At 41.5% G+C, this 25129-nt stretch overlaps 1 protein-coding gene across 1 annotated transcript in view; it reads right to left on the bottom strand.

The window, feature by feature from the left end:
• ptprsb (protein tyrosine phosphatase receptor type Sb) overlaps positions 1-25129 on the bottom strand; it is a 103092-nt gene that overhangs the window by 64950 nt on the left and 13013 nt on the right. Inside the window, exons 2-4 of the mRNA XM_084732154.1 lie at positions 13168-13381; positions 5208-5353; positions 3359-3500 (exon numbers count right to left, since the gene is read on the bottom strand). Of these exons, the coding sequence (XP_084588280.1) occupies positions 3359-3500; positions 5208-5353; positions 13168-13312 (433 nt within the window). The 5' untranslated portion in view covers positions 13313-13381. The remainder of the gene's footprint in view (positions 1-3358; positions 3501-5207; positions 5354-13167; positions 13382-25129) is intronic.

Here is a 25129-nt window from a genome sequence, read left to right as displayed (position 1 = left end):
TGGAGAATGTGATCTCACGTGATCTCATGGGAAAACTGATGTAAACAAAACAGAGACTGACGTGGTGCAACAGCTTGCATTAGTGATGCATTGCGGTGGGAAAAACAAAAGCAGAAGGCTTGGGGTTGTTTATTATTGTTTATTGTTCAGCGAGACTGTCTGTGCCAGTCTGTGAACAGTAGTACGCTGCTAGCTAACATTAGCTGCTCAGCTGTTTCCGTCTCCTTGTGGTCTTGTCTCTCTTCTCTTTATCCTGTTGTCTGTTAACACAGATGACATGCTAGCATGTGTGTGCGCCTGGCTGTGAATATGGCTGTGATGTCACTGTCTGTGTCCCTGTGTGCATGACGTGAACCATCATCTGGCACATGCATGTAAAGAATCAGATGTCTGACGCTGACCGGATGATTCCGGTTGCCAGCCAATCAGTCATTAGCACCAAGATCGAAAAGTGGCTGATGGTATTCTACTGGTTCAGCTGCATATGCAGATCTGTAGAGTGGTATGACGCTTGTTGAGTGGCACGTGTGTCTACAATGGTGATATGACACTCGTGCTCCACTGGCACATGTCGTTCCCTGATGGCAGGTGCCACTCAAAAGTCAGCCCACTGTCAGACTGTCACTGCGTATGAAAACTAATTTCATATATCCTGGGTGATGTATCCAAGGCTAATAATGAAGCTTGTCATAGCTAACATGGCTCAAAAGTTAGCCTAGCCATCGTAGCTAGTCAATCATAATTTAGACCTATTATGCCACAATGTTATCAACCAGTTCATTCAGAGAATTTATGGTGGATAATAAATAATATGCCATACAGAACATACATCGGGTTAAAGTTGTGCAATGATCTCATGTCACTCTAATCAGTGCATCTCCACTTCAGTCACAAAGCTTCACATTTTGTTGAATGAGTCTCTGACTGCAGGCTGATAGAAGCCAAAATCTGGACGCTCTGATCCGCACCTCTGATCGGCTTCTTCTCAATACCAATAGCTGCTGAGACTTCAGAGTCCGGATGCAAAATTAACTTTTTGTTTGTCCACAGGCCAAATGTCTGAATGTTCAACTTTTTCCAAGTCACTCACCAGATTACCATTGTTCTTTTGGCTGGTGGACAGAGCAAGTCTACCAGCCACTTGCATATTTTACCAGCGTTTGGCTGGTGGCTGGTGCTAAATTTGTGCCCTGTTTAGAACCATTTGTCATGCCAGGTTGACAGAAAAAAAACATGATTTCACAGAAACACAGCTGAAATAATGTAAATTTATGGATATGATATAAACCTACAGCACCCTTAAATGATCACGGTGACAAACATTAATAACAAATCCTCATTCAAACACCATTTAAGAAAGCAGCTGATCCAAAGTCCAGTGCTGGTCATGCATGGGTTAATGTCTTGTTCTTGTTGCCTGGTGATGGCCCCTGAGACTAACTCATGAGAATAATTTGTCCTTACCCAACCTTCCACTCACTGGGTAAGTAGAGTCAGAAATGAATGTCTGACAAAACGTAGCAACCGCTTTCTTGATGAAACACAATCAGAAGTGCAGACGTGACGAACAAAGTGTAATACAGCCGGGTTGTTGTATCTGTACAGTATATGATTAAAATGATGACAGACTAGCTGGTGGCAGAGGCATCAGCTAATAAAGATCCTTTTAAGTAAATAAAAAAATAAAGAAATTAATAATTAAAAGGAAATCATTAAATAGGAATTTAGATCCACTGTTTTCAAAGTCAGCATCCTATGCAACACTGTTGATCCAATATAAAACAATCACACAAACAATCCCTTGTCAAATAACTTTTTTCAATACAATCTTATTTTTTTTTTTATCTTTTTCTTCAAGCAAGGCCAACTGGCATGTTGTTATCTGTTACCTTGAAAACATAACAGTAAAATTAGTATCGTGTTTTCAAGGATTTCCAGCACCTGTACGAACCCTGAATTGTTCGTGGATGAAATAACTCGAAAGTCATGATTCCCGTGTGTCAAATCCAGCCAATTAAATGCCTAAAAATAAATCCGTTTTATTACACTGATGTAAAAATCGTGTGAAAATCCATAAAATTGCCATGAAACAGCCCTGCTCATTGATTTTCAACATTGCCCGCAATGACATAATATTCCCTGAGATATTAAAAGGGACACCCAATGCCATATGGCAAAATCTGTCAGTTGACAATATTGTCAGTATATATCATATTACCCACCATACACAGTGACAACCCATCTGTGCGTCCTTATCTGGCGTTTGAGAAATTAAACAATCATGGCTACTAACAGCTCTGGTTGGTGCTTTCATTCATCACAGTCCCGTACTGTATTTACTGCACAGAGCAGATTAGAAGGAATCAAAGAAAGCTGATTCTATTGTCACAGTGGAGACCGCGGACGTCACGGTACACAGATCTCAGTGAGAGAAAAGTTTACACAAACGGGAACGGGCGCACACGGGCGCACACACACTGAGCGGCTGGCCCTCGAGGTGTATTTTATGTGGTAATGTGGTTTAGATTGGGGCTGTGTGTGCAGAGATGATGGGCCGGCTAACAGATGGACAGGAGTCTATTCCCTGGGCTACCAGCCTTCTGCTTACCACACAGCCCTGCCAACTCCACAGTCCTCATCCATCTCCTGCTTCTACACCCCCTCCACCGCCAATCCTCCGACACCTCATTTCATCTCTATTGTTTCACGCCATCCTGTTGTGTTACTCAACTTATCCCCACCTCCTCGCCCTCCATCTCACTCCTCCTCACCTCTCCTCGACCTCTTCCTCCCTCCTTCCTTCTCTTCCTCAATGTCCCCTGGCAGATACGTGTTGTGTGCCAAACCGAGGCCTAATCCCCTGATTTTTCTTCATGTAGTAACAGCCTGAGCGGCCATCCCTCTATTCCTTCGTCCTTTCCTGCTGTGCCGGGCGAACGGCCAGCGCTCAGATCCCAGGCTCGCAGCCACATGCTGCAACTTTGGTTTGTAGCATGTTGGAGCGGCACATTAGATAAGTTTCCCTCCAAGGAGGCAGTGTACATTAGATTAACACCCTCAGTCGAGCCGGGAAGCGCAGTGATTACAGCAAACCGGGATGCTAAAGTACCCTTTAGCTAGTAGGCTAGCTGGCCCTGTCTGCGGTCAGATCACGCTCGGTCGCACTCAGAGGGACTATAAAAAGAACAGTGGACTGCAGCCTGCTGTGGAGGCAGGGTGTGGCACGGCTCTATTGTCACATCTACAACTGACAGCCCAGGGAACCAGGGACGACGCGAGAAATCAGGTGTGTGCACGTGAAAGGAAAGCACCACTCAAGTGGAAAAGGATGGAGATAGTGTGTGTGTGTGTGTCTCACCTCTGATAATGGACAGCTTTGCAGTGACAGACACCTCTCCTTCACTGTTACGCGCCACACACTCGTAGATGTTCTCATCTCGGGGCGCTCTGAGCGGTTGGATCCTCAGCACGGCACCTGCGCCCTCATCAAACTCTACGGTCTGGACAGCCACAGAACCACAGAGGAAGACACATCAGCCACAGCAGAGCAAACACGTGCATTACTATCAGAACAGTAATGTTTATCGTTAACTTAGCATAGGTTTCTCTTACAGTAATAATGTAATAATTGTATTTTAATACTTTATTGATCTCCTTTTTTCTTTTTTTTTTACTTGCCCTCCCTTCCTCGAGGTCAGGCTCAGCTCGGCTTCCTGGAGCTGGTGAGATTCAGTGTCTTGCACACAGACACTTCTGCAGGGTGGATACTTACCAACACGGGGGGTTGAATGTGAGTTCTCTGGTTGAAATGCACTATCTCTAACCATCAGATCGTATTTCTGCATTGATATACAATCAGACCTCTGATGGGATTGAGCTGCAGGAGTTAAGAGCTTTGTGGAATAGCTTTGCTCTGCTTGACAGTATATAGCTTAGGGACAGCAATATGTGAAAAATAGTATTATGCAAGCTGCTTTATAGTTTTATGTGTCAGTCTTGAAAAATGCTCTGAAATACTGTTTTAAATCTTGCAATCTATGCTTGAAATGTGAAACAAAGTAGTGTAATGTTGGCAAATTAGCTTTCTTGATGAGAATTAGCTGAGCAGACTGACAACACTCTTGTCTCTGTGCTTTAAGTTAAAGTCTGGAGTCGATTATCTTAGCACAAAGTCTAGAAGCAGGGGGAGACAGCTAGCACACATAATATCTTGTTTGTTTAATCCCGACAACCTCACAGTGATGAGGAAATCACTGCACCCTGCACCCAAAATACCTCCCCGTAAAATCTTGTCATGTTTCCACAGTTTTTGTGCAGGTTAAACAAACAAAATATAATGTGTTATTGAGCTTTAGAGATGCTGGTGGATGGATTTTATTGTTAACTTTTAACAGAACGAGGCTAGCTGTTTCTCTCTGCTACTAGTCTTTATGCTAAGTTAAAATAATCAACTCACAGTTCTTGCTTCATATTTAGCACACAGACAAGATAGTGGTATCAATCCTCTCATCTGACCCTCAGCAAGAAAACATATAAATGAAAAATGACAAAATGCTAAGTTACTCCTTTAAGAAAAAAGGTTATATCATAACTACAATCCAAAACAGACTTATAGCAATCTAAATTAAAAGCAATATCTAATCTAACAATATTAGCAAACAAGATGCAAGATCTAAACATCTAAAAATATACAGTATAATCTAGACATAGTAGTTATTATATTGTAGGGATGTAACAATATATAAAACATCACAATATCAGGATTAAAAAATCTCAATGTGTACATGTCTATGTGCTGTGATATTAAATAGTTTATTATTTGGTTTTATTATTTTTATCTTATTCTATAAAAGGACTGCTTCACACATAATTCAAACAGTCATTAGCAAAGACAGCTCATACCAATGTTTTGCATATGCTGAGGTCATGACAGGCTACTTTTATTTTATTCTATTAAAGAAGAAAGGCAGAAGCATTTTAAGTTAAAAGAAAAACTGATTTTTTCAAGTCGTCATTCTCCTTTGTTTTTTAATACTGCAATAAATATATTGTGGAATTTTTAGCTTAGAGTTATCGTACCTTGAGTTTTTGGCATCATTACATCCCTACTATATAGTATACATTTATATATTAATATGTCTATATTACTGTACTGATTTGTCTTGCTGCTACAGGAAGATTTAACCATTGAGCACTGTGACAACCACCTCGATACGCTGGGAGTTGACCTTCTTGCCCTTCTTATTCCAGTAGACGACAGGCTTGGGATTGCCGGTGGCCTGGCACACAAATGATGCCACGCCCCCTGACACTCCGATCTGGTCCGTGGGAATCTTGGTGAACTTTGGCGGGGCTGAGAGAAATGGGAGAGGGGGAGTGGGGGTAAGAGGAGGAAAAAATAAATAAATAAAAGCACAAGCATGAAAATTGATATCCTTAACACCCAGAGGACATCAAACTGACTCCACAACCCCCCTGCTGGCCACGCCCCATTTCACTGTCAGTGACTGGTCCGGCTGACTTGTGCTCTGATGGCTGCGGCGTGTTGTGCTTACTTCCTGGGTATCATCTAGAGGACATGCTGAAGGACTTCCTGTGGGTCATAAATAAAAGATGGGGCCGGGCTTCAGAGGAACATCTCTCTCTCTCTCGCTGTCTGTCTCTGTGCGTGTGCTTCCTCCGGGGCAGGCTACCCTCCTCGTACTGCAGGCAGCACAGGCTGTCATGACACATGAGTGTTTCACAGGTAGCAGAAGTGTTGGCTGCAGATTCACAGCATATAATTGGTTTAAATGTATTAATACCGGAGGTGTCATTTTGTGCATGCACACTCCATAATGCCTATAGGGGATTTGCACTTGCAGATTCTGATGATCTTAACGAAAACAGAGAATATACTGACATTAACTGTGTTAATTTCCAGCTTCGCCCTCGGGGAGAACAATTTCGTCTGCTATGATGCATCTGATGTGGGACGTGCAGCGGTTGCCCTCTTGTAAGAAAACAGCAATTTCCAAGTCTGATTTTGAGCCAACAGTACCGAACCTATATTTTTCCACAGTGGCTGAGTCAGATCAATCAAACAACTTCATGTGCACCCACCCCGCGCTATCTGTCTGTGGCCTGTTGCCATGGCGCCCAGCTTAACTCCTCCTCAGCTACAGAATCACTGCTATCCATCAGGGTGAAGTCAGGATGACCCTTACCATAGCAACCTGGATCCCTCCTCCCACTCCCCCTGAGTCTGGGTGGGTGAGGTCCTGCTGTGTTGATTCACTTCTGCTCTGAAGACAGAACAGGAACAAAAAGCTGCCCATAAAATAATCGCAAGCAGATTTCTAAAGCCTGTTTGCACGTCTTCCCACTCCTGCTCACTTCACTGGCAACCAGCCACCGGGGCCGAGGAGCATTCAGAATACAAGTATTTAAAAGATGTATTTAAAATAGAAAACATGAGTACAGTCACAGTTTAAATTGGTGGTATTCTGAATACAGTGGCTGTCTCTAAAAGGAAAATTCACCCCAAAATCAATAATACATATTTTTCCCCATGGCCTGAAGAGCTATTTATCCATCTAGATCTTTTTGCTGTGAGTTGCCAAGTTTTGGAGATATCAGCTATAAAGATGTCTGCCTTCTCAACAGTATAATGGGACAAAATGACACCGAGCTTGCAGAGCTCAAAGCACCAAAAAATACATTTGAAAAATTCAAAACCAATGTCTCTTTCCAAAAATCAAGATAACCCTCAGACCTTGTGAATAGTTTCATGTAGGAACTACTTTCTCTCTGCAGCAGAATCTGGCGTAACTTTGCTACTAGAAAGAAAGTAGCTCCAGAAATATACCATCAGGAAATATAAAGACTATTGTTTACATGCATACTTATAATGCCAATAAGGTTGCAAAATCATGGTGCAGAGCAAACTTTGCTGCTTGCTGCATCAAGACACTATTTTGAAAAAGCACCTTGAGGTAACTTTAAGGTCTTTTTCTTTCATGCTAGTGTGCTCTGTCATGGTAATGAAGGTCAGTGTGTGTCATACGCTGGACAGATTGTAAAGGCCTCAGAGGCAAATTCTGATTTTGGGCTGTATATAAGTAAAATTTGACCTGACATGCTCGTTAACTTGGCTAATTAGCTAAGTGACCCTTCCTAAGTCCCGCTCCTTTTTGCTCTATGATTCAGTAACGGTTAAGCAAGGTACTCAGTGGAACCTCAGTCAACTTTCTCCTTTTCCTGTACTTATATATGCTTTGTGCTTGAAGTCAGAGTCATTTTAAGTTAATTAATATAAGCAAAATGCTAGCAAATTAGCTCGCAAACAATAGATTAGAGAAGATTAGTTAGTTAGTTAGCTAGCATTTGCAGGAAAACTAATTAGCTAGCTAATGACTAAGGAAGGGATAAAGCACAGCGAGCAGGTCATTATTGAGAAATAAACCCCGGCAGAGTGATGGAAGAACCCGACACACAAAGAGATGATGTACCTGACCAATCAGAATCGAGCATGTAACATATCTATAGCTAATCATTAGTTGTAGTCCTTAGCTGTTTAGTTTAGTTTACTGTTAGTGGACAACAAAATTAAAAGGGGCGGGACTTAGGAAATTGGGGCAATTTGTCGATAAGTATCGCTAATTTCCACAAATATGACTCACGCTATATTTTGTGTGAAAAGCATAAATTGCTCTTTGTTTCATACTGAGTAAACAGTTATCTTTTTTATAAAGTATTACAAAAGTAATCCAAAGTATTTAGAAGATGTTATTTAACTGAAGTAATCTAATGGACTGTGTTACAATTTACATTTCAGGGCATGTATCCAGTACCCTGGGATGGGTTTTATAAGTAACCCTCCCAACACTGACAGCCACACAGAGCACTTTCCAGTCTCACTACAATCCCTTGACAGTAACTGGAATAGCGTCGCCATGTCAAACGACAGCTCCTGTGTGCCTGCTGCACTGTGTTGTGCCTCTAAAAGACCCACTCTGAATGTCAGAAAATAAAGTAGTTCCATTTTATGCTCGCTATAATCCTCAACAGGAAGAAGCAAAAAGCCGGTTCAGTACAGTCAATCAGAGCAAATTTATGCCCACCATTTTGGGACTCAAGAGCAGAATATTTCCTGCCTGTTACACTCTCAAAAAAAAGGCACACAGAGCATTGAGAAAATTGGCCTTTTTACCCTGCCAACAATATGAGAATGTGAACGATCAAAAGTTAAAAAAAAAAAAATGTCAAGGCTGAGAACTATCTTCTCGTGGCGATGGGATTATCAATGAATTTCATGTGCTTCTTAAAGCTTCTACATGGTTTTCAGTGGCTTTATGTTGAGTCCAAAACTTGTGTTCTCTTAAATGCGATCCAACACCAATCCTCGTGCAAAACCCAACCCCACTGGCAATGTTACTACTTAAGCCTCTTCTGAAAGCCAGGGAAAAGCCCTGCAAGGCGCCGGCTCTGGACGGATTTGCACTGAACAGAAAGAGTTGTTATGATCGGACAGTTCTAGAAACCTGCCCGGAAAATGAAAAATGAAGGACTAATGGGGAGCTCTGTCTCTTTAATAGTAGGCTTCACTGTGTCGCACTGGACCAGACAGGTCTACCACTGATCTACCACTGGTCTGTTTTAATGAAACACCTTTGCAACCTGTAATCATCTGATGACTGAGTGACGACTGCTGAGCTCAGATATGACTGGAACCAGCAGGTACAGTGTAATAGTGTTGTTAGAACAAAAAGTATTTGGGAGTCTGAGTGTCACGCTATGATCAGGCTTTGAGTTAAAGAAATATATGTTTAATTTGTCATTTTGGAAAAGTTCTGTTAGGAAAATTAGTGTAGCTCCTGGTGAAATGCTGCATTACCTACTGCCTGAAAGAAACCCTGGCATGGCAGATGTATTAAGTGCAACCAGCTGTGGTTTGACGAGCCTTAAAGCCACTTTTAATAATGCATCTCTTCCTGTTTGTGTGTCTTTGCTGTCAGGTCCGCTTGCATCTCAAAGACAAATGTGTGCCACAAAAATATTTCTGTGATACAAAGATGATGAGGGGGTGCGCTGTGTGGTCGCAGGAGGGATAAAACTGCATTTATGAGCCCATCTCAAACAAGAATGTGAAATTTGGATACACAAGCAACAAAATTGAAAGGAATTATTCCTAACCTCATTTGCATGATTTTAACATTGTTTGTGTTTGAAAGTTAAATGTAGATCATTTTTGTGAGGGGAACATTAAACGTGTTTTGCATAAAATTCAAACCGGTAATGGAAAAGTGTCATGTCTAAAATGAATTTATTCATATTCAAAAAGGAGGAAGGGATTTGAGTTGAGCCATTTAATCTACAAAGATAGAGAGAGGGCGTAAAAACAAATCTCACGCTTTAGGAGTAGTTATTATCTCTTTCAACGCCATTTAACTAATCAATTAATCTTTTTTGCTTCACTAATAAAATGAAGGAAAAAGCAAAAAGACAGACTAACAATTACTGTTTAACATTTGAAATCTTGTCTGACACCCTACTCTCTACTCTATTAGTCGCTTTGAACTTCATTAAGGAGAAGAAGAATCTTCAGTTTGTCGAAAAGACATTAAGGAACCAGTTCACCGCAAAGTCAAAAGCATATATTTTCCCTCTTAACTTTAGTGCTATTTATCCATCTAAATTGTTGCATGTGAGCTGCTAAATCTTAGCAATATCAGCCATAGAGACGTCGTCCATGAGTCGATGCACACTTATAAACTGATAAAGCTGGCAGGTGTAGGTCGGTAGAAAGAAAACAGTTCCTACATGAAGCTGCTCATAACGAATCTATAGATCATTTGTTCTCAAATTGGGGTCCATGACACTCTGCAAGCAAGTCAAGCATGCGTGACGGTCATGAAGGGAACCAAAGACTTGTTAAGATCTCACCAAACCATGATCTTTCATTATCCCTAACCAGGTGTTTTTTCCCCCTAAACCCACCCAGATCTTAACTACAGTGTTGAGACACTGTAAAATACAATTATTATTATTATACATGTACAAGTCACACAGAGTTTTGCAAATCTTAGGTTACATTCTAGACCTGAAGGCACATATTAGAGGGGTCTCTGGTGTATTTTCTATCTTGTAAGGGGTCCTTGGCTGAGAAAAAGTCGAGAGCCTCAGCTCCAGAAGGCTAGCACTACAGACCAGAGGAAAAAAATACATTTTTGATCTGGAGGTAGACTGTCCTTTCAAGTACACAGGTCAGTCATTAAGAATTTAGTGACAAGGAAGTCAGCTATGCAGAAAGAAAGTGGTTTTCCTTGTTTGGTGACCCTATTGTGAGGGAACAAATATTCACAAATAAGTAATTACCTTTGGGTAATTAGGAATTCGGTCTCTGTGCGACTTTGCAGTCAACTTCATTTCAGCTTACACCTGCAATCTAGGCTGTTCTCATTTGCTGCGTGCAAAAATCATTAAAACTGGATCAGCTTTGCAGGAGAAACTGAAGAATAAAGTTTCTCGTTGCCAATTAGTACACATTTTCGGTTAGATTTTCTTTTGGAGGGAGTTAGATTTTAAAACCTTTCTAATCCATTTCTTCACTCTAATTTACAAGTTCGGTAACACATCCTGTTAACGGGATGGAAAAGAACAACTCAGTTTGATGTTTTTCTTAGTTTTGTGTCTGTTTTTCTCTATTGAGGAAGCCGGAGAGATACGAGAGATGGAGCCATTTCACAGCACTATCTGTTCTGCAGAGATACACTGTAGGTGGTCCAAAGGCAGAGATCTTATCCCACAACATTTCAGCTGAAAGTTGTGCGTTGTGTAATTCTTCCTCTTTAGCGAATATAAAAATATTTCCAATGTGACGTCAGTCTTATCAAAGGATCGTGGACTAAAATTGGTTACACAAATGGAAAATGGAAAATACATTGGACTAGATTATGTTATTTCCTATCAGTGAGTGTTATCTTCATCTTGAGCCTGTATCCGCTTTCCAAAAATCAGCTTGGTTATATTTTCAGAGCAGCGACAGATGAGTGTGTCTCAGCGTGTGTGTGTGTGTGTGTGTGTGGGTGGGTGAGTGGGTGTATGTGTGTGGAGCACTGAGGCAGGAAATCTGTGGAAATGTTGTAATCAAAGAGATGATGAGGAACATGCTGATGGGACCTCCCGGCTTATCAAAACACATTAACAACGCCACAGTCCAGAGATGATGTACTGACAGGCCTGGTTCATCACACACACACAGACACACACACAAAGGAATGTGCGTGCATACACACACATCCACATATATTCACACCTTTGTACATGGCATACTGCTGACAATATACCAGCTGTCATTCAAACAAGAAAGAGACACTCTGGTGTCTTTATTTCTATTTAACTTATTTATTTCATGTCAGATTTGTATTTCGGTTTCCTTTTCTGTTTGATACTGCTTTTTATTTTGCTTTCTCCTTTTTTTAATACTACACAGAGTTCCTGCATATTTTCCATTTCAAAATGTCATGTTTTCCCAGACTCAAATTTCCAGAATCCAGCTGTTTACATGCACGTTACATTCTGACTATGCATGCTATTATGTTGCCAGATACTCGCTAGAAGATTGTGACTCTGTGTGCCGATGTACTGTTGCACAATTTTACACAAAATTTTCATCTATCTCTCTTTTATTGTACTTGGACTCCTTCGCCAGCCAGCCTTTATATTTGTGATTGTCAAGTCAGTCCTCGGAAAACTTGCACTTACCCATTGTGGCTGTTGAATTCACACTCCTACACAGAAAGTTGGACGACGTTCCGCTGTCAAACATCTCTGCCCGAAGAGGAAGTAAACTAACTGGTGCTATCTATACTCTCAGGATTTTCACTCCGATATTATATTGTATTACTGTTCCCCCTATATTTTTAGTCTCTTTAATAAAGACAAAAAAGCGAGTTGAAAAAGTTTATTGTTTATTCACTGTGTTCACGGAAACAATGTTAAACGCAGCATTAAAAGGTATGGTTTCCTTACAGAGAAAAGACTCTGATAACTGCATCACTGCACAGCTCATAAATATTTGGTTATTTGTGATGCTGTGTATTATGGACTTCAAAGACACTGCCACATTTTCCTTCAAACTAATCTGCTGGTGGTTTGTTGGATTTGGTTCAGTTATAAGGCACTTGGGGCAGAGCTGTTTTGCAGGCTGTGACGTACAGGCAGCTCTGTGTAGGAGTGTGTGTTCAGTCGTGCACCATACTTTGCCTTGCTTTCGATGACATCAAGCTCGCTCTGGCCCGCTCCGTCTCACACAGTGCTAAGAATTTTGGCTGCACTGTCTGCCTGCTCCAAATGCCATGAAAAACACACTGCTCGTATGATCGGTTTATTTTTAGAGATTTTTGAATTTTATATCTTCGAAAGCAGAATAGAGGCAATACTCTGGAAACACATAATTTTCCATGACATTCCAGACTTATCCAGAGCTGGAAAATAGCCTATTAAAATTCGATAGGTCGATAGGTAGATAGATAGATAGATAGATAGATAGATAGATAGATAGATAGATAGATAGATAGATAGATAGATAGATAGCATGGGTGGAAGCAACTAATTACAAATACTCAAGTTCCTGCAATTAAGTAGTTTTTTTGGGTACTTAGTTGCTTTCAAAATCATAATTGAGTACTGAGTACAAGTTGAATTAATGTCCAAACCTTTCATCTGCATTTTTGTGGTCCCATTTTCATGCAGTTGGTGGAAATTACAATGCAACATATTTGAAACTTCTCTGAATTTACCTGCAGATTACCCCCAGATTTCATGGTAATTACCACCCACTACATGAAAAGGGTACTTGCTAATTATCAAATAATTGACTGCGAAATTTGGGGGTAATTTCCAAGAAATTTCAAATATATTACTTGGTAATTGCCGCCTATTTCCCATATTGTGGGACCAAAGTAACTAGTACTCTGAGTAGTTTTTGAGACGAGTACTTTGTACTTTTACTTAAATATTTTTCTAACACCAGTACTTTTACTTGTAATTGAGTCATATTTTAGTAATGTAACAGTATTTGTACTTGAGTACAGATTTTCAGTACTCTTTCCACCACTGATAGATAGACAGACAGACAGACAGACAGGCAAACAGACAGACAGACAGACAGACAGACAGACTTACCTAGTACTCCACACACGCTGCTCAGAGGGCTGGTTAGCAGGATAATGAAGGGCAGCAGCAGACACAGGGGAGAAGAGCTAAGGCGGAGCCCCAGGATAGGCCTCCTGGACTGGGCGAGAACTCCAACTGTCCTGGGCAGAGGCATGGCACCGCCGTGGGCTGGCTGGAGACGACGGAGATTCGAGTAGGGCTTCACTCAACAGGGGTAGGCACTCTGCAGACACAAAAAGGACACGAAGGTCAGCCGGGACGGACGAAAAAGGCATTTTCCCCTCGATCTCTGATTCATCATTCTGCATTTAGAATGGTGGCAGAAATGTCAGCGTGCCACGAGGGGAGAGGGGGAAAAAACATACAATAATTCATAAAGATATAGAGAGAACATCCACATGAAGAAAATTAAAGACAAATTCATGCTAATGCAGGATTAGGTCTTTTGATTTAGCCAGAGCACTTCTGACTTGGGATTAACAGCTCAAGCAGGCCAGCTCTGACTGAACTAATACCAGAACAATAGAGCCAACAACTAAGACAAGAAACAGACCGAAATAGTTTTCGGCGCGCTGCTTCTGTATTAATAAGTCTCCTTTTCTAGTGAGCCGTGAAATGAGCTGCAATGATACATTTTTAAGGTTTTTTTATTTGTTTTTTTTTGTCCTCAGACGTCCTAATAATTTCATTTCACTTTAGCTCTGGCCTAATTCCTTCTTAGCGTTCAGTATTCTACTGTTCTGGTGGCACATAAAAGTGTTAATGCAATAATACACCCAGAGTGTGCCACAGTAATGGAAAACACTTAAACAAAGAGGATTGAGGGGTCAGTAGGAATGCAGCAAAATTCAATAAGAGCAAATGTATGAGAAAGGGCTGCTTTAATAGATGTCCCCCACCTCTTGTTAATCCCCAGCCCTGGGGGGGATCTCCATCAGTATTTTGCTCTCTTTCCCCCTCACATAAACACACGCACACATCTGGAAGTCTGGACATAATTCAGCTCTGTCTGCTTACAGAGATTTAGACAAGCTGTGCAGAAGCTCCCGGCCCGGGTAGTCAATAACTCCACAGTCCTATCGAGTCCTCCCGACCCCCGCCCCTCCGCCCGATGTGTCAGAACGCAGGTGGGGAGGCCAAATGAGAAAGGAGCCTCTGTTAACCTGTCATATATCACACACACTCTTACACTCACTGAAATAAAGGCCCTAACTAGAACCATAAAGGGTTATTTGGCTTGGCTCCACAGGAGAACAATTTTTGGCTCCTGCAAGAACCTTTTGTAAAGGTTTTATATCTAGAACCAACGTAATGGGTTACAACTAGAGCCGAACATAAAGGGTTATATCTAGAACCTAAAATAAATGGGTTATTATACCTGGAACCCAACATAAAGGGTTATACCTAAAGTCCAACATATCAGGTTATGAGTTTCACTCAAAACCCCCCATGTGAGGTTCTAGAGAGAACCCTTCTATATAGTAGTGGGTTCTATCCTGAACATTTCCACCTTCTAATGGTGCTGTCTAGAACCTACCCAAGGATTTTTACTGAAAACCATTCTACATTCAAATGGTTTTACCTAGAACCCACCCACGTGGTTCTACCAATAACCCTTTTATATTCCAAGGTTTTTATCTTGAAGCCACCCAGGAATTCTACCAAGAACCCCGATATGTTCTAAAGTTTTAATCTTGAAGCCATCCAGGGAGTTCTTACGCGAACCCTTTTATACTCCACAAATTTTATCTAGAACCCTCTCAAGAATTCTCCCAAGAACCCGTTTATATTCCAAGGTATTTATCTGGAACGCACCCAGGTGATTCTACTGAACACCCTGTTACCTTCGAAGGTTTTTTTATCTTGAAGCCATCCAGGGAGTTCTCCCAAGAACCTTTTTATATTCCAAGGGTTTTATCTGGACCCCACCCAGGTGGTTCTACCAAGAACCCTTTTATATTACAGTACAAAGAACCTTGATGAAAGAATTCTTCAGAGACAATCCTTGAAAAACCTCTCTTTAAAAAAAGGTTCTTTAGATGAAAAGGGTTCTTAATGGATCACTTATTCTTAAAAAGAATCCCTTTTCTTCAAAAAAGTGTTCTTCAGAAGCAAACCATTCTGTTTGGAACCTCAGCCCTTCAGGAAGAACCCTTGTGGAACCTGTATTTTAAAGAGTGAGGGGAGGCCAAATGAGAAAGGAGCCTTTTCTAACCCGTCATATATCACACACAAACACATCAACCTTCAACTACTACCAGTACAGTAGATAACATGCTCCCGGGGAGACATAACGTGTATTCACAGGTGACGGGGCCACATTGTGATCGGTACATAAATATGCACCCATAAGCAGGCGTTCACCCTGACACCCCCCGATGCACGCGCTGAAACGGAGAAGCGGAGATTAGGCCGACCCTTGCTCGCCTTTACTAAACGAAAGAGGCATTTCTGGTGAGTTACATATTCAAAGACTCCTCCAACCACTTATTGAGCTAATGACCTGCTCAAACACATTACCGTCTGCCAGTTCCTACACTAAAAATAGCTCATCTGAAAACATGGCCGTCTATCTGATACGGGCTCTCTTTTCGCGCCGCTTTGCCCCTCGCCTTATCTGACGCCGCGTAATAGACGCTGAATAGAAAAGCTTTCAGCGTCCCCTTTTCAATTGAACAATGTGATAAGAGAAATCAGATCAGGGCTCATTCAAGCACCATTGGCAGCATGTTAAGTAAATTCTCCTCTTACGGAAACTCAATTTGCCACCGTTAATCTAACTAGGAATACTGCCCTGCGTGGAGCCATGCACACGGCCGCTGAAACATTAGGTACTCCTCGCATGTTGCAGCGTCTGCCTCCTCTGTCCTGTGTGGTGGATTTGCCGGGGCCTTTATATCTCTCCATGACCTCAGTCTAACCCTATCTATCATTCTCAGTTTATCCTCCCCTCCCTGTTGTCTTTCACCTGCTGACAAAGCCCTCTCTGCTCTACCTCCACTGTAGTCGCTCACCCTCCACCTAATCCTTAATCTTACCCTCGTCTCACTCCCGTATTAGTCGCCGTATTCCCGAAATCTCCTCTCCGCCCCTTCATCCCCATCCTCCCCTCCTCGCCTCCCCCTTGTTAACCTCTCCTCTCTTGATGCCATCTCCTTCCGTGGCACCCTGTCATTCATCTGCTTCTCTTTCTATACACACTCTAACCCCCGCTTGTATCCCAAATCCTCTTCCTCTCCCCAGCTGCCCCGCACCGGCTGCTCCAGCTGTTGTTGGTCCATTGACACAGTTCAAACAAAAGGGCTTAGAGCATCCTACAGCTGTGAATGTTGAGGGAGCGAGCCAAAACAGATACACAGACGCAGCAGTAGAGCAGGCCGGTCCAGGCCTGTCTGTGCTTGTGTCTAAAGGGATAGTTCGAATTATTTGATCTAAGGTTGTATGAGGTACGTCAGTGTATTATGGCACGGTCCCAGTTAGGAGGTGCATAGAGGAGTACCAGCATGGACGATAAGCAATAAACTGCTGTGGACGGGATCAGCAACACAAGGTATTTTAGCAAAGGTTCACCTTACCCCTTGAGCAGGGACTTTGATGTCCCTGGAACTTATTTTAGACCCTGGTCCCTGCGGTGGAAGCACAGCTACTCCATGGGTTCCTAATCCCTGTGGAAAGTTTCAGCAGTGGAAACGTGGCTTTAGCCATTTCAAAAAGTGTACACCATATGTTTAATATTTTCACCAATTCACTCTGCCATGAGACAGCCTATTATGATGAGAAACCGCCATTACACAAACCTAATATCGCCAAATATCTCCAAACCAGCCAAACTGCACAGGTAAAAACAGTCATTTTACCTCACCACCACTGCTGCCCCGATCTGTTACTTTTGATTCTGTTATTGTGTGATTTTGGTGTTTATAGAAGACAGTTTGGATTCAGTGAGGTCACAGAATCACACAAACAAGATAACAGATCAAGGCAGTTGTTGACCAACAACTCCCGTGTTCTGCAAGGTGAAATGATTTTTGTGTTTGCCTATGGAGTTTGATTTGTTTGGAGAGAAAATTAAGCTTGTATAACAATCCGAAAAGGCATCTGACCGCAAGGTAAAGCAGGGAAAATATTCTAAATATAGAATAGATAACCTAGATAACCTTCAACTGATACAGATTTTTTTTTTTAGGTGGACCTTTTTTAAGTGCATTTCCACTGCAGGGACCAGGATCTAACATAAGTTCCAGGGACATAATTTTACCCCCCAAAAAGTCCCTGCTTTATGATTATACTTTCTAAAAGTACAGGAACTTTGCGGGTGGGGCTTCCAGCGTCAAATATTTACGACTGGTCACAGCATTTTATTCAGGCACCATTTTTAAAAAATCTGAAGCCGCAAACCACTTTATTTTCTGTTCATTGTGCTTTGACACATCAACATGGAGTTACAGAAAGCATACAACAGAGGGAATGACAGGCCTTATTGGAGTAAGCAGTAAATCACGATGAACATCAGCACGACTTAAGTCTCCTCCATGCTTACTATTGTTGCAGTGTCGCACTGACTCACACAAATAATGATGCCTCTCCATCGCTTTATTATGGCTCCATTGTTGTTGTACAGTTGCACGCAAAAATGCTGTCACTTCTTCATACTTCAGCAAACTAATTTGCCTCGTCTTCGCAGGTGTTTGGACCGCAATAGAAACACAGTGGGCTGAAGGAACCTTTAGGTCCTTGAAAAGTAATTCCTCGGGCTAAAAGTTCCTGGTGCTTTGGTTCCAAACGCAGCTTAAAATATCTTTTGTCGCTGACCCCCTCCATAGCGGCTTATTGCTTACCCTCCATGCCAGTACTTCTCTCTGATTCTCCAAACTGGGAGCGTGCTGATAAGTACCTCATACGACTCCAGCTTCAAATAATCCAAAGTATCCCTTAAACGCTTTCAAATGCGCTCTTCCTCTCTGGATATGTAGATAGAGAGTTCGCCTTGCACTTTCTCTCTCCGCATGCAGAATTAAAAGGTGTTTGTGAGCATGAATATTCTCATGACTCAGGCCTACCTACAGTCTCTACAGCCCCCTCACTGATACGACAACCTGCTCTCCCTGATCATCTGGCTCAGCATCCAGAGACAAGACAGCAGGGGTTGGTCTTATTACCTTTTCGCTGTGACAACACAGATGGTCAGCCAGGCAGATAGATTGATGGGGATACATGTGCTATTTATTGCGGGGAAGCAGATAATGACACCATAGCTCAGGTGGTGAAATGCACACCAGTTATTGTGCTCCATCAGGCTGATGAAATAACATTGTTTAGGTGGCATCCAACCTGCCCCTGCTCCGCTGGGGCCCTCAGAAGATGACATGTTTTGTTTTTCTCACCTCATCCCCAACCCCCACCCCCTTACCCATGATGCCTTTCACCACAAGTGGGTTGAGATGGTCTCACAAGGCCTGTCGCCATGACAACGAGCCAGGAGCGCTCATAGAAGGACCAGATCTGTTTCCTGCGGCAGGATGCTAGCTCTGTGAGATTGTACACCTGATAGGAAAGCTTGGCGTTCTTCTTCTTGCTCCTTTTAGCTTTAATTTGGAGCCGGCGCTCTGAGCAAATGCTGCGCGCGTGTGCGGTGTTGTGACGCTTGGGGGACCTGGTTCAGCAGAAAAGATCAGAAAACTTTTTTATTTATATTTCATGGGAACACGATGGGAGGAGGAAAAAAAAAACATGGCAGCGCAATGCACCACCAAGCTTTTCAGGGGTGAATAACAATATTACATCCACTGTCATTTGTCCTCTTCACAGTTTTTACCAATGACTCTGAACTGGTAGAGTACACTTATATTTTTCAACATAAAAATAACCTCGTGTTGAATTATGCATGGCTTTGTGTGCCAGCACGGAGAGGGAAAAGTTTGGAGTCGTCAGATACAAGGAGGGGCTGGGACTGATATTACCTCACGATTCCTATGACCCTGGACCCCACAGGCACATAACACTCACAGGGCTACGCACACACAAAGGCACACACGCACACACACATGCAAACACAGAGAAACATGGCAGATGGCAAAGCATCATGGGGGCACTCACTCTCTCACACTTCCCTTCCCTCTCTCTTAAACACACAGCCCACAGACACACAAATATACAGACACACATGCATGAAAACACACACACACACACACACACACACACACACACACACACACACACACACACACACACACACACGTTGAGGATCAGAGGCACAGGATGAAGCACGGCTTACTGCAGGCATGAGCTGCACCGCCCTGGTTACATTTTTAGCAGTGGAAATAAACTATCTGAGGCTCCTCTCTAACAAGAAAACACACCTGTCACTCAAATTCTGAGATTCTTTGCCCTGAATATCAATGAATCTGGAGACTTGTTGGGTGCCTCAACTGAAATCTCCATCAGTCTCGGCTTAATGCTGCAAAAGATGCTGGAATCGGGACTACGGTTGCCCCACGCTACACACGTCCAAAGCAGTATTGATAAACAGCGATAACATTCCCATCCAGGAGAAAAAATTTTCATCACTACTCTGAGGCTATAAACAAGGTTGCCGCTTGAGTTTTAATTCACTGCTGAGAGCGAATATGACTCATGGAAGCAGCAATCCCACACCAAACCCGTGGGTACAGAAGGAAAGCCCATATTTGTAATTATTTATCGTGTGTTGGTTGTTCACGATCAAGCAGTACGCCGCTGAAATGAGATCTCATGCATTGATTAGTGGATCGGAAAATGCGGTCACTGATAGTGATTCTGGGTATAATTTATGCTGATCACTGTAACTCATCTGACTAACTATCTTGATTTTTTTTGGTGTTCCTGTCATTTTAAAGGAGCAACTGCTCGTCTAAAAATGGCGAGATGGAGCCATAGATGGTATTAAATAGGTTGAAGCGAGTTGATTTCCCATAACCGCCCCCCTCTGCAGACGCAAACAAGCTCAGACAGGCTCCACTATAAGTTGCTCAGTTGTTTATAATTGTCATTTGTCTGTCAATGTAAAGTTAAGCCCCTTATCCTGAAAACAAAAACCCACTGCCAGAGACTGCCTGACTTAATGCCTGCCAGACTTCATTAATATTTTGCTCAATTTAACCGTTATAAACACCTACTCCATCTAAAAAATATATTCATGACTTCTTACGACTCATAAACAGACACTTATTCATTCAGTGAACATTCGGCATTGATTTGAACTGCAATGTGCATTAAATAGCAAGTACTGCAACTTAGCATGTTTCCTTAATCTCTGAAGGCATATTATGGTCATTTTCTGATAAATTACAGTGGATATAATACAGATTTCTCATTTAAATAAAAAAAAAATGGGGGGATTGACTGTGGGTCAGACAGAACAGGCAATTTTAAAACATCACTCTGTTCTGTGTTAAGCTGTAATTTGCATTTCTTTTTATTATCAACTCAGTGAGATGTCAGTCTGTTCTTCATCCAGCGAGCATGATGGAGTTAATGTTTCACATTTTTCTGTCCCCACTCTCTCTGTGTTCAGAGTCACAGGTGAGGCTTTTCTGCTCGAGCAGTATATTATTTGTGAGAAAACGGCAGGAGGTTCTTCCCGTTTCACTGAGCTGCTGATCTTTTCTTCTTTGAAGTTCTTTATCGATGTGTTTTAAGCATTTCAGACAGTCATAGTAAAATGTGATTCTAACATGAGCTTTTTCAAGGCAGAAAAATGAATGTTGAGTATCAAATTATATTATATTTTGGTCTATTTTGGCTTAACTGTGGGAATTTCATAACTCAGGGCTCAATAATGAGGATTGCCTGCTTGCCGAGGGCAGGCAAAATGTTTGTGTCAGGCAAGTACAAAAAAAAAAAAAAGACATAAATGATTAAAGTAATTTTTCACGCAGAAATCACAGAATATGCTATTTTCAGCTTCTCGGATAGGGAGATTACCTGCTTTTCTCTGTTTATTATCATATTAAACTGAATATCTTCTGGGTTAAGACTGAGAAAACATATTATATACATATTATAGACCTTACAGCCCCAGACTGAACATAATAATGTGTTGTTATTTGTAACGGCTAATATATAAAACCATTTAGCATTCACTGAAAGAAATTCTAATTGATATAGCTAATTATACACTATAACTTTAATTAATTCCATACAACAATGGCTTTATTTATCATAAAAACAATTTAATAAATTTGACGCACCAAGGTGTATTTTCTCATGAAATCATAAATGAGTCGACCTTGAGCGTGTCTGATTTCTCTTAGCCTCGCCTCAGTATTATTATTTGTTTTTGGTGCCGTCTTATCTGTTGGCTGATTTCAAACTGTTTATTTATGCTGCTGTCTTGGCAGGTCTCAACTGCAAAAGAAAAGGCTTCCAACTAAAGCTGCAACCAATGATTATTTTCACTATAGATTAACCTATCTGCCTATTCTTTTTTACGATTAATCGTTCAGTCTATAAAACGTGAAAAAAAAAAATTATGGAAAATGTTCATAGCAGTTTCCAAAAACCAAAAGAGACGTTTTCGAATTGCTTCTTTTGTCCAACCAGCAGTCAAAAACCCAAAGACCCTTCATTTACTATCAGAAATCAAAAAGAAAAGCAGAAAATCCTTACATTCAAGAAGCAAATGTTTGACATTTTGCTTGAAAAATGATTGAAATGATTTATCATTTATCAACACAGCAGTTGTCAATTAAATTATATTATAATTAATTTAAGAATCATGAGGGAATGGATGGTTTTTAATATCTTTCAACTGAACCTTTAATTTTCACATTGTGAATATCTACGTTTGCACATTATCTCCCATTTTAATGAGAACATATGCAGGTATTCAATTGTGGAGTGTCCTTTCAAATATCGCTCATATCCACGTGTCTCCGGTGGGAAGTCTCCTTTCATATGTCATTATGTGATCTTCAGAAACCCAGCTCCTGGGATCATGAGAAAACAGAATTTAAAAAAAACTGTATCCACCCACATCCGCTTGCTGGCTTTCCCTGGCAGGGAGAGCGAGTTTTGCTTCAGGCCACAATTTAATTAACTGATCACCTGCAGCTAACAGGGTAGAGGACATGTGCACTGAGCATTTAAAGACAGCAGAATGACAAACTTCTGCTTAATTTTCTCCAGTCTACCCTTTAATTTCCTTCATTTTAGCCACATTTGCAAAAACATTTGCGCCAAGTGACCCTTTGTTTAATCCCAGCAAGAAGTGAAGAAGCTATGAGCCTTTCACGCTGCACAGCATCAGCACAACACGAGTATGACCATTATTTCTGGATATTTGGGCTATTAGATCACTGTGTTCTCCATGTACTTCAGTCTTTGTCCATCCCAGCTCCACTTCATAGCCAAGACAACACATGGATTCGTGATTGAGGAACAAAGGGAGGGGTAGAGAGAGGGAAGCGTGACTGAAACCCTCTCCATCCTCAATCCTCGTGTGCAAAAATAACCAAAAAAAAAAGTTTCCCTTTGACCCCAATCTCTGCATGTCTAGGACACAGCAAAGCTGCCGCAGCCCGACAATGGTGCGGCAAAAGTACACCCACGCATCTTAAAGGGGCTCCAAGGTCAGACAAACCAACACAGCTCGAAAGAGGAATTCAGTAATGGATGCATCGGCCTCGGATGAGCCCAGCAACAGATGGACTGGCTCCCGCTAAGCAGGAAACGTATTACCAAATGGTATAAAAGTACATATAGGGCAGATTATTGCAGGGGATCAGAACAGAAGGAACACAGTAAACGTGTTTATAAAGTTACAGTTACACGCTGCTGGGATGAGGAGTAAATCTAACACTTCCTGTAAGGAGGCTGTCATAATCAGTAGGTGATTTGAGGGGGGGTGACATCCCCCTTGTTAGCAAAATGACCAAATTGCATCCCTCTTGTTAGCCTGCCCATTTTATCCTCTAGTACAGAGAGAGTGCAGAAGCAGAGGGGTTGTTTAGTTTAATATGTTAGTCCAGTCTGCCTGACTTACTGATCCTTTATATGACTGAGGTTTGCACAAGTTACAATCACTAACAACGACCATGGCTCTGAAATATCAGTAATCAAACACCATCTCCTACCTGGAAACGAACTGAATGAGTGATTGTTTTGTTTTTTCTCCAATAAAGATAACCTAACCTCCGTACATCAGCAAACAGGGACGTGATGCTCATCTGAAAAAAAAATTTGTTCTGGTTCTATTTTTGCAAGGTTTTGTGCACTTGCTCCGCCTCCAACCTTTTTTCATTAGGGCTAAACAATTACTCGAAATCGCATATGGTCTACTGCAATTTTCAAATCACAAGATGCAGAATATTTGTTGAAGGCGAAATGTGTGTCAGAATGCCATTTTAAATTAAACACTGTGGTCCTGCAGAGGTGTCCTCCCCTGAAAAGAATAACAAGCTGTAATCATTTTAATGCGTTTTTCAATAAAAATGAGAATGATCATTTCCTCTAATATCACAAATCATATCGCAATTGATGTATCAGTCAAAATAACTGCAATTAGATATTTCTTCAAAACTCGTCAAAAACAGCACTGAGGTCCTTGACATTTCTGCTTCTCCTCCAGTCGGCAGTCGACACGGACGACAAGGGACTAATTTACAAGACTGAGAGGCAGCACATCTCAAGGATGTAAATTACGAGGAGACCCCAACTTCACTCCCATAACTTCCCCACATTTCTGGGAAAAACAGACAACTGTCTCCCTCAACATATCATTGTTGGCATAACTAGGCGATATAATTTTACATCATATAATAATAAGCTTTGGAAGCACTAGTGCTTTGCATTGCTTTTAATTATAGATGAAAAACAATGCATTATGAGACGAGTGTTTATGGAGCTGACTCTGGATGTGTGTGGTGAACGACCTCCAGTAAGACATTTTTCTTTACTTCTACCCCTCAACAGAATAAAACGGTCCGCATGTCGTTCACTCCGTTTCCTCACGGGTGAATCTTCTGCATCAAATGTGATGTGACAATGCGGCGGCCACGTCTCGTAACGGATGTGTGCTTACGGAGGCAGGAGGTTCATCCTTACATTAAGTCATCATTAAATTGCTGAAGTTTCAACTAATTTTCAAGCAGTTTGCTTTGTTGCAGCAAAATGGCTGTTATGATGTAATTTTGTCCAGATTTTGTAATAAATTAGGACTTAATTCATAAAAAAGACAGAATTACACAAGCGCTGTGTTAAAATATTATGTTTTGGGCAGGCTTCATAGCCTTCTGGACTTGTAAACATTCACAGCAAAACATTTTCTTCCAAGAAAACTGAATCTAATTAGGCTTCAGTTCAGCCCTACTACTGCAAATAACCTGCATGCTGTGAGTGTCAAAAAACACTGACATCTGATTATTTTTCAGCAGGCAATGCTATATTATTTATTTATTATCATTTAACATTTGAACATGCCGGTACAGCCCTTATCAATCATGCAGTGCTGATAAGGGTTTCCTCTGTGCAGTAATACAACAGTCCTTTGAACGGCACTTTTTGTGCCCCCTTCAGGAATGACTCTTGAGAGTGAAATGAAATATCCGCCCTTGCTCATATGATCCACAGCACCTTGTTCACAGGGATATCCTCAAAGAGGACGAGGTTTGGAGGGAAAATTGTGGCGCTGGTGGAAATTACAAGTAACTAAAATGCAAAGGCAGCAGAGGGAGAAAACACAAGTGCTCGTAGTAAATCTGGATGTTTTTTTATGCTCCATCTGCTGGAGTTTGCTCACTAGCTGCATGTTAGGGAAAAGTATAAATGCTTTATAAATAAATCTATAGCACTATGCAGTTTGTAATTGCGACTTTTGCTCTGATTCCCGCCTTTCTGTCAGTTTCATCTTGGATCTATAATAGTTGTTCTTCCCTGTTAAAAATAAACAAATTGCCCACCGGCCATAATGACATAAATATAGCCTATTATTACA

This window comes from Lutjanus erythropterus, chromosome 12 (assembly GCF_056507025.1).
Source record: "Lutjanus erythropterus isolate fLutEry1 chromosome 12, fLutEry1.hap2, whole genome shotgun sequence".
Classification (NCBI taxonomy): Eukaryota; Metazoa; Chordata; class Actinopteri; order Lutjaniformes; family Lutjanidae; genus Lutjanus; species Lutjanus erythropterus.
The sequence above is the reverse complement of the archived record's forward strand: the minus strand, read 5'-3'. Positions and strand labels throughout refer to the sequence as shown.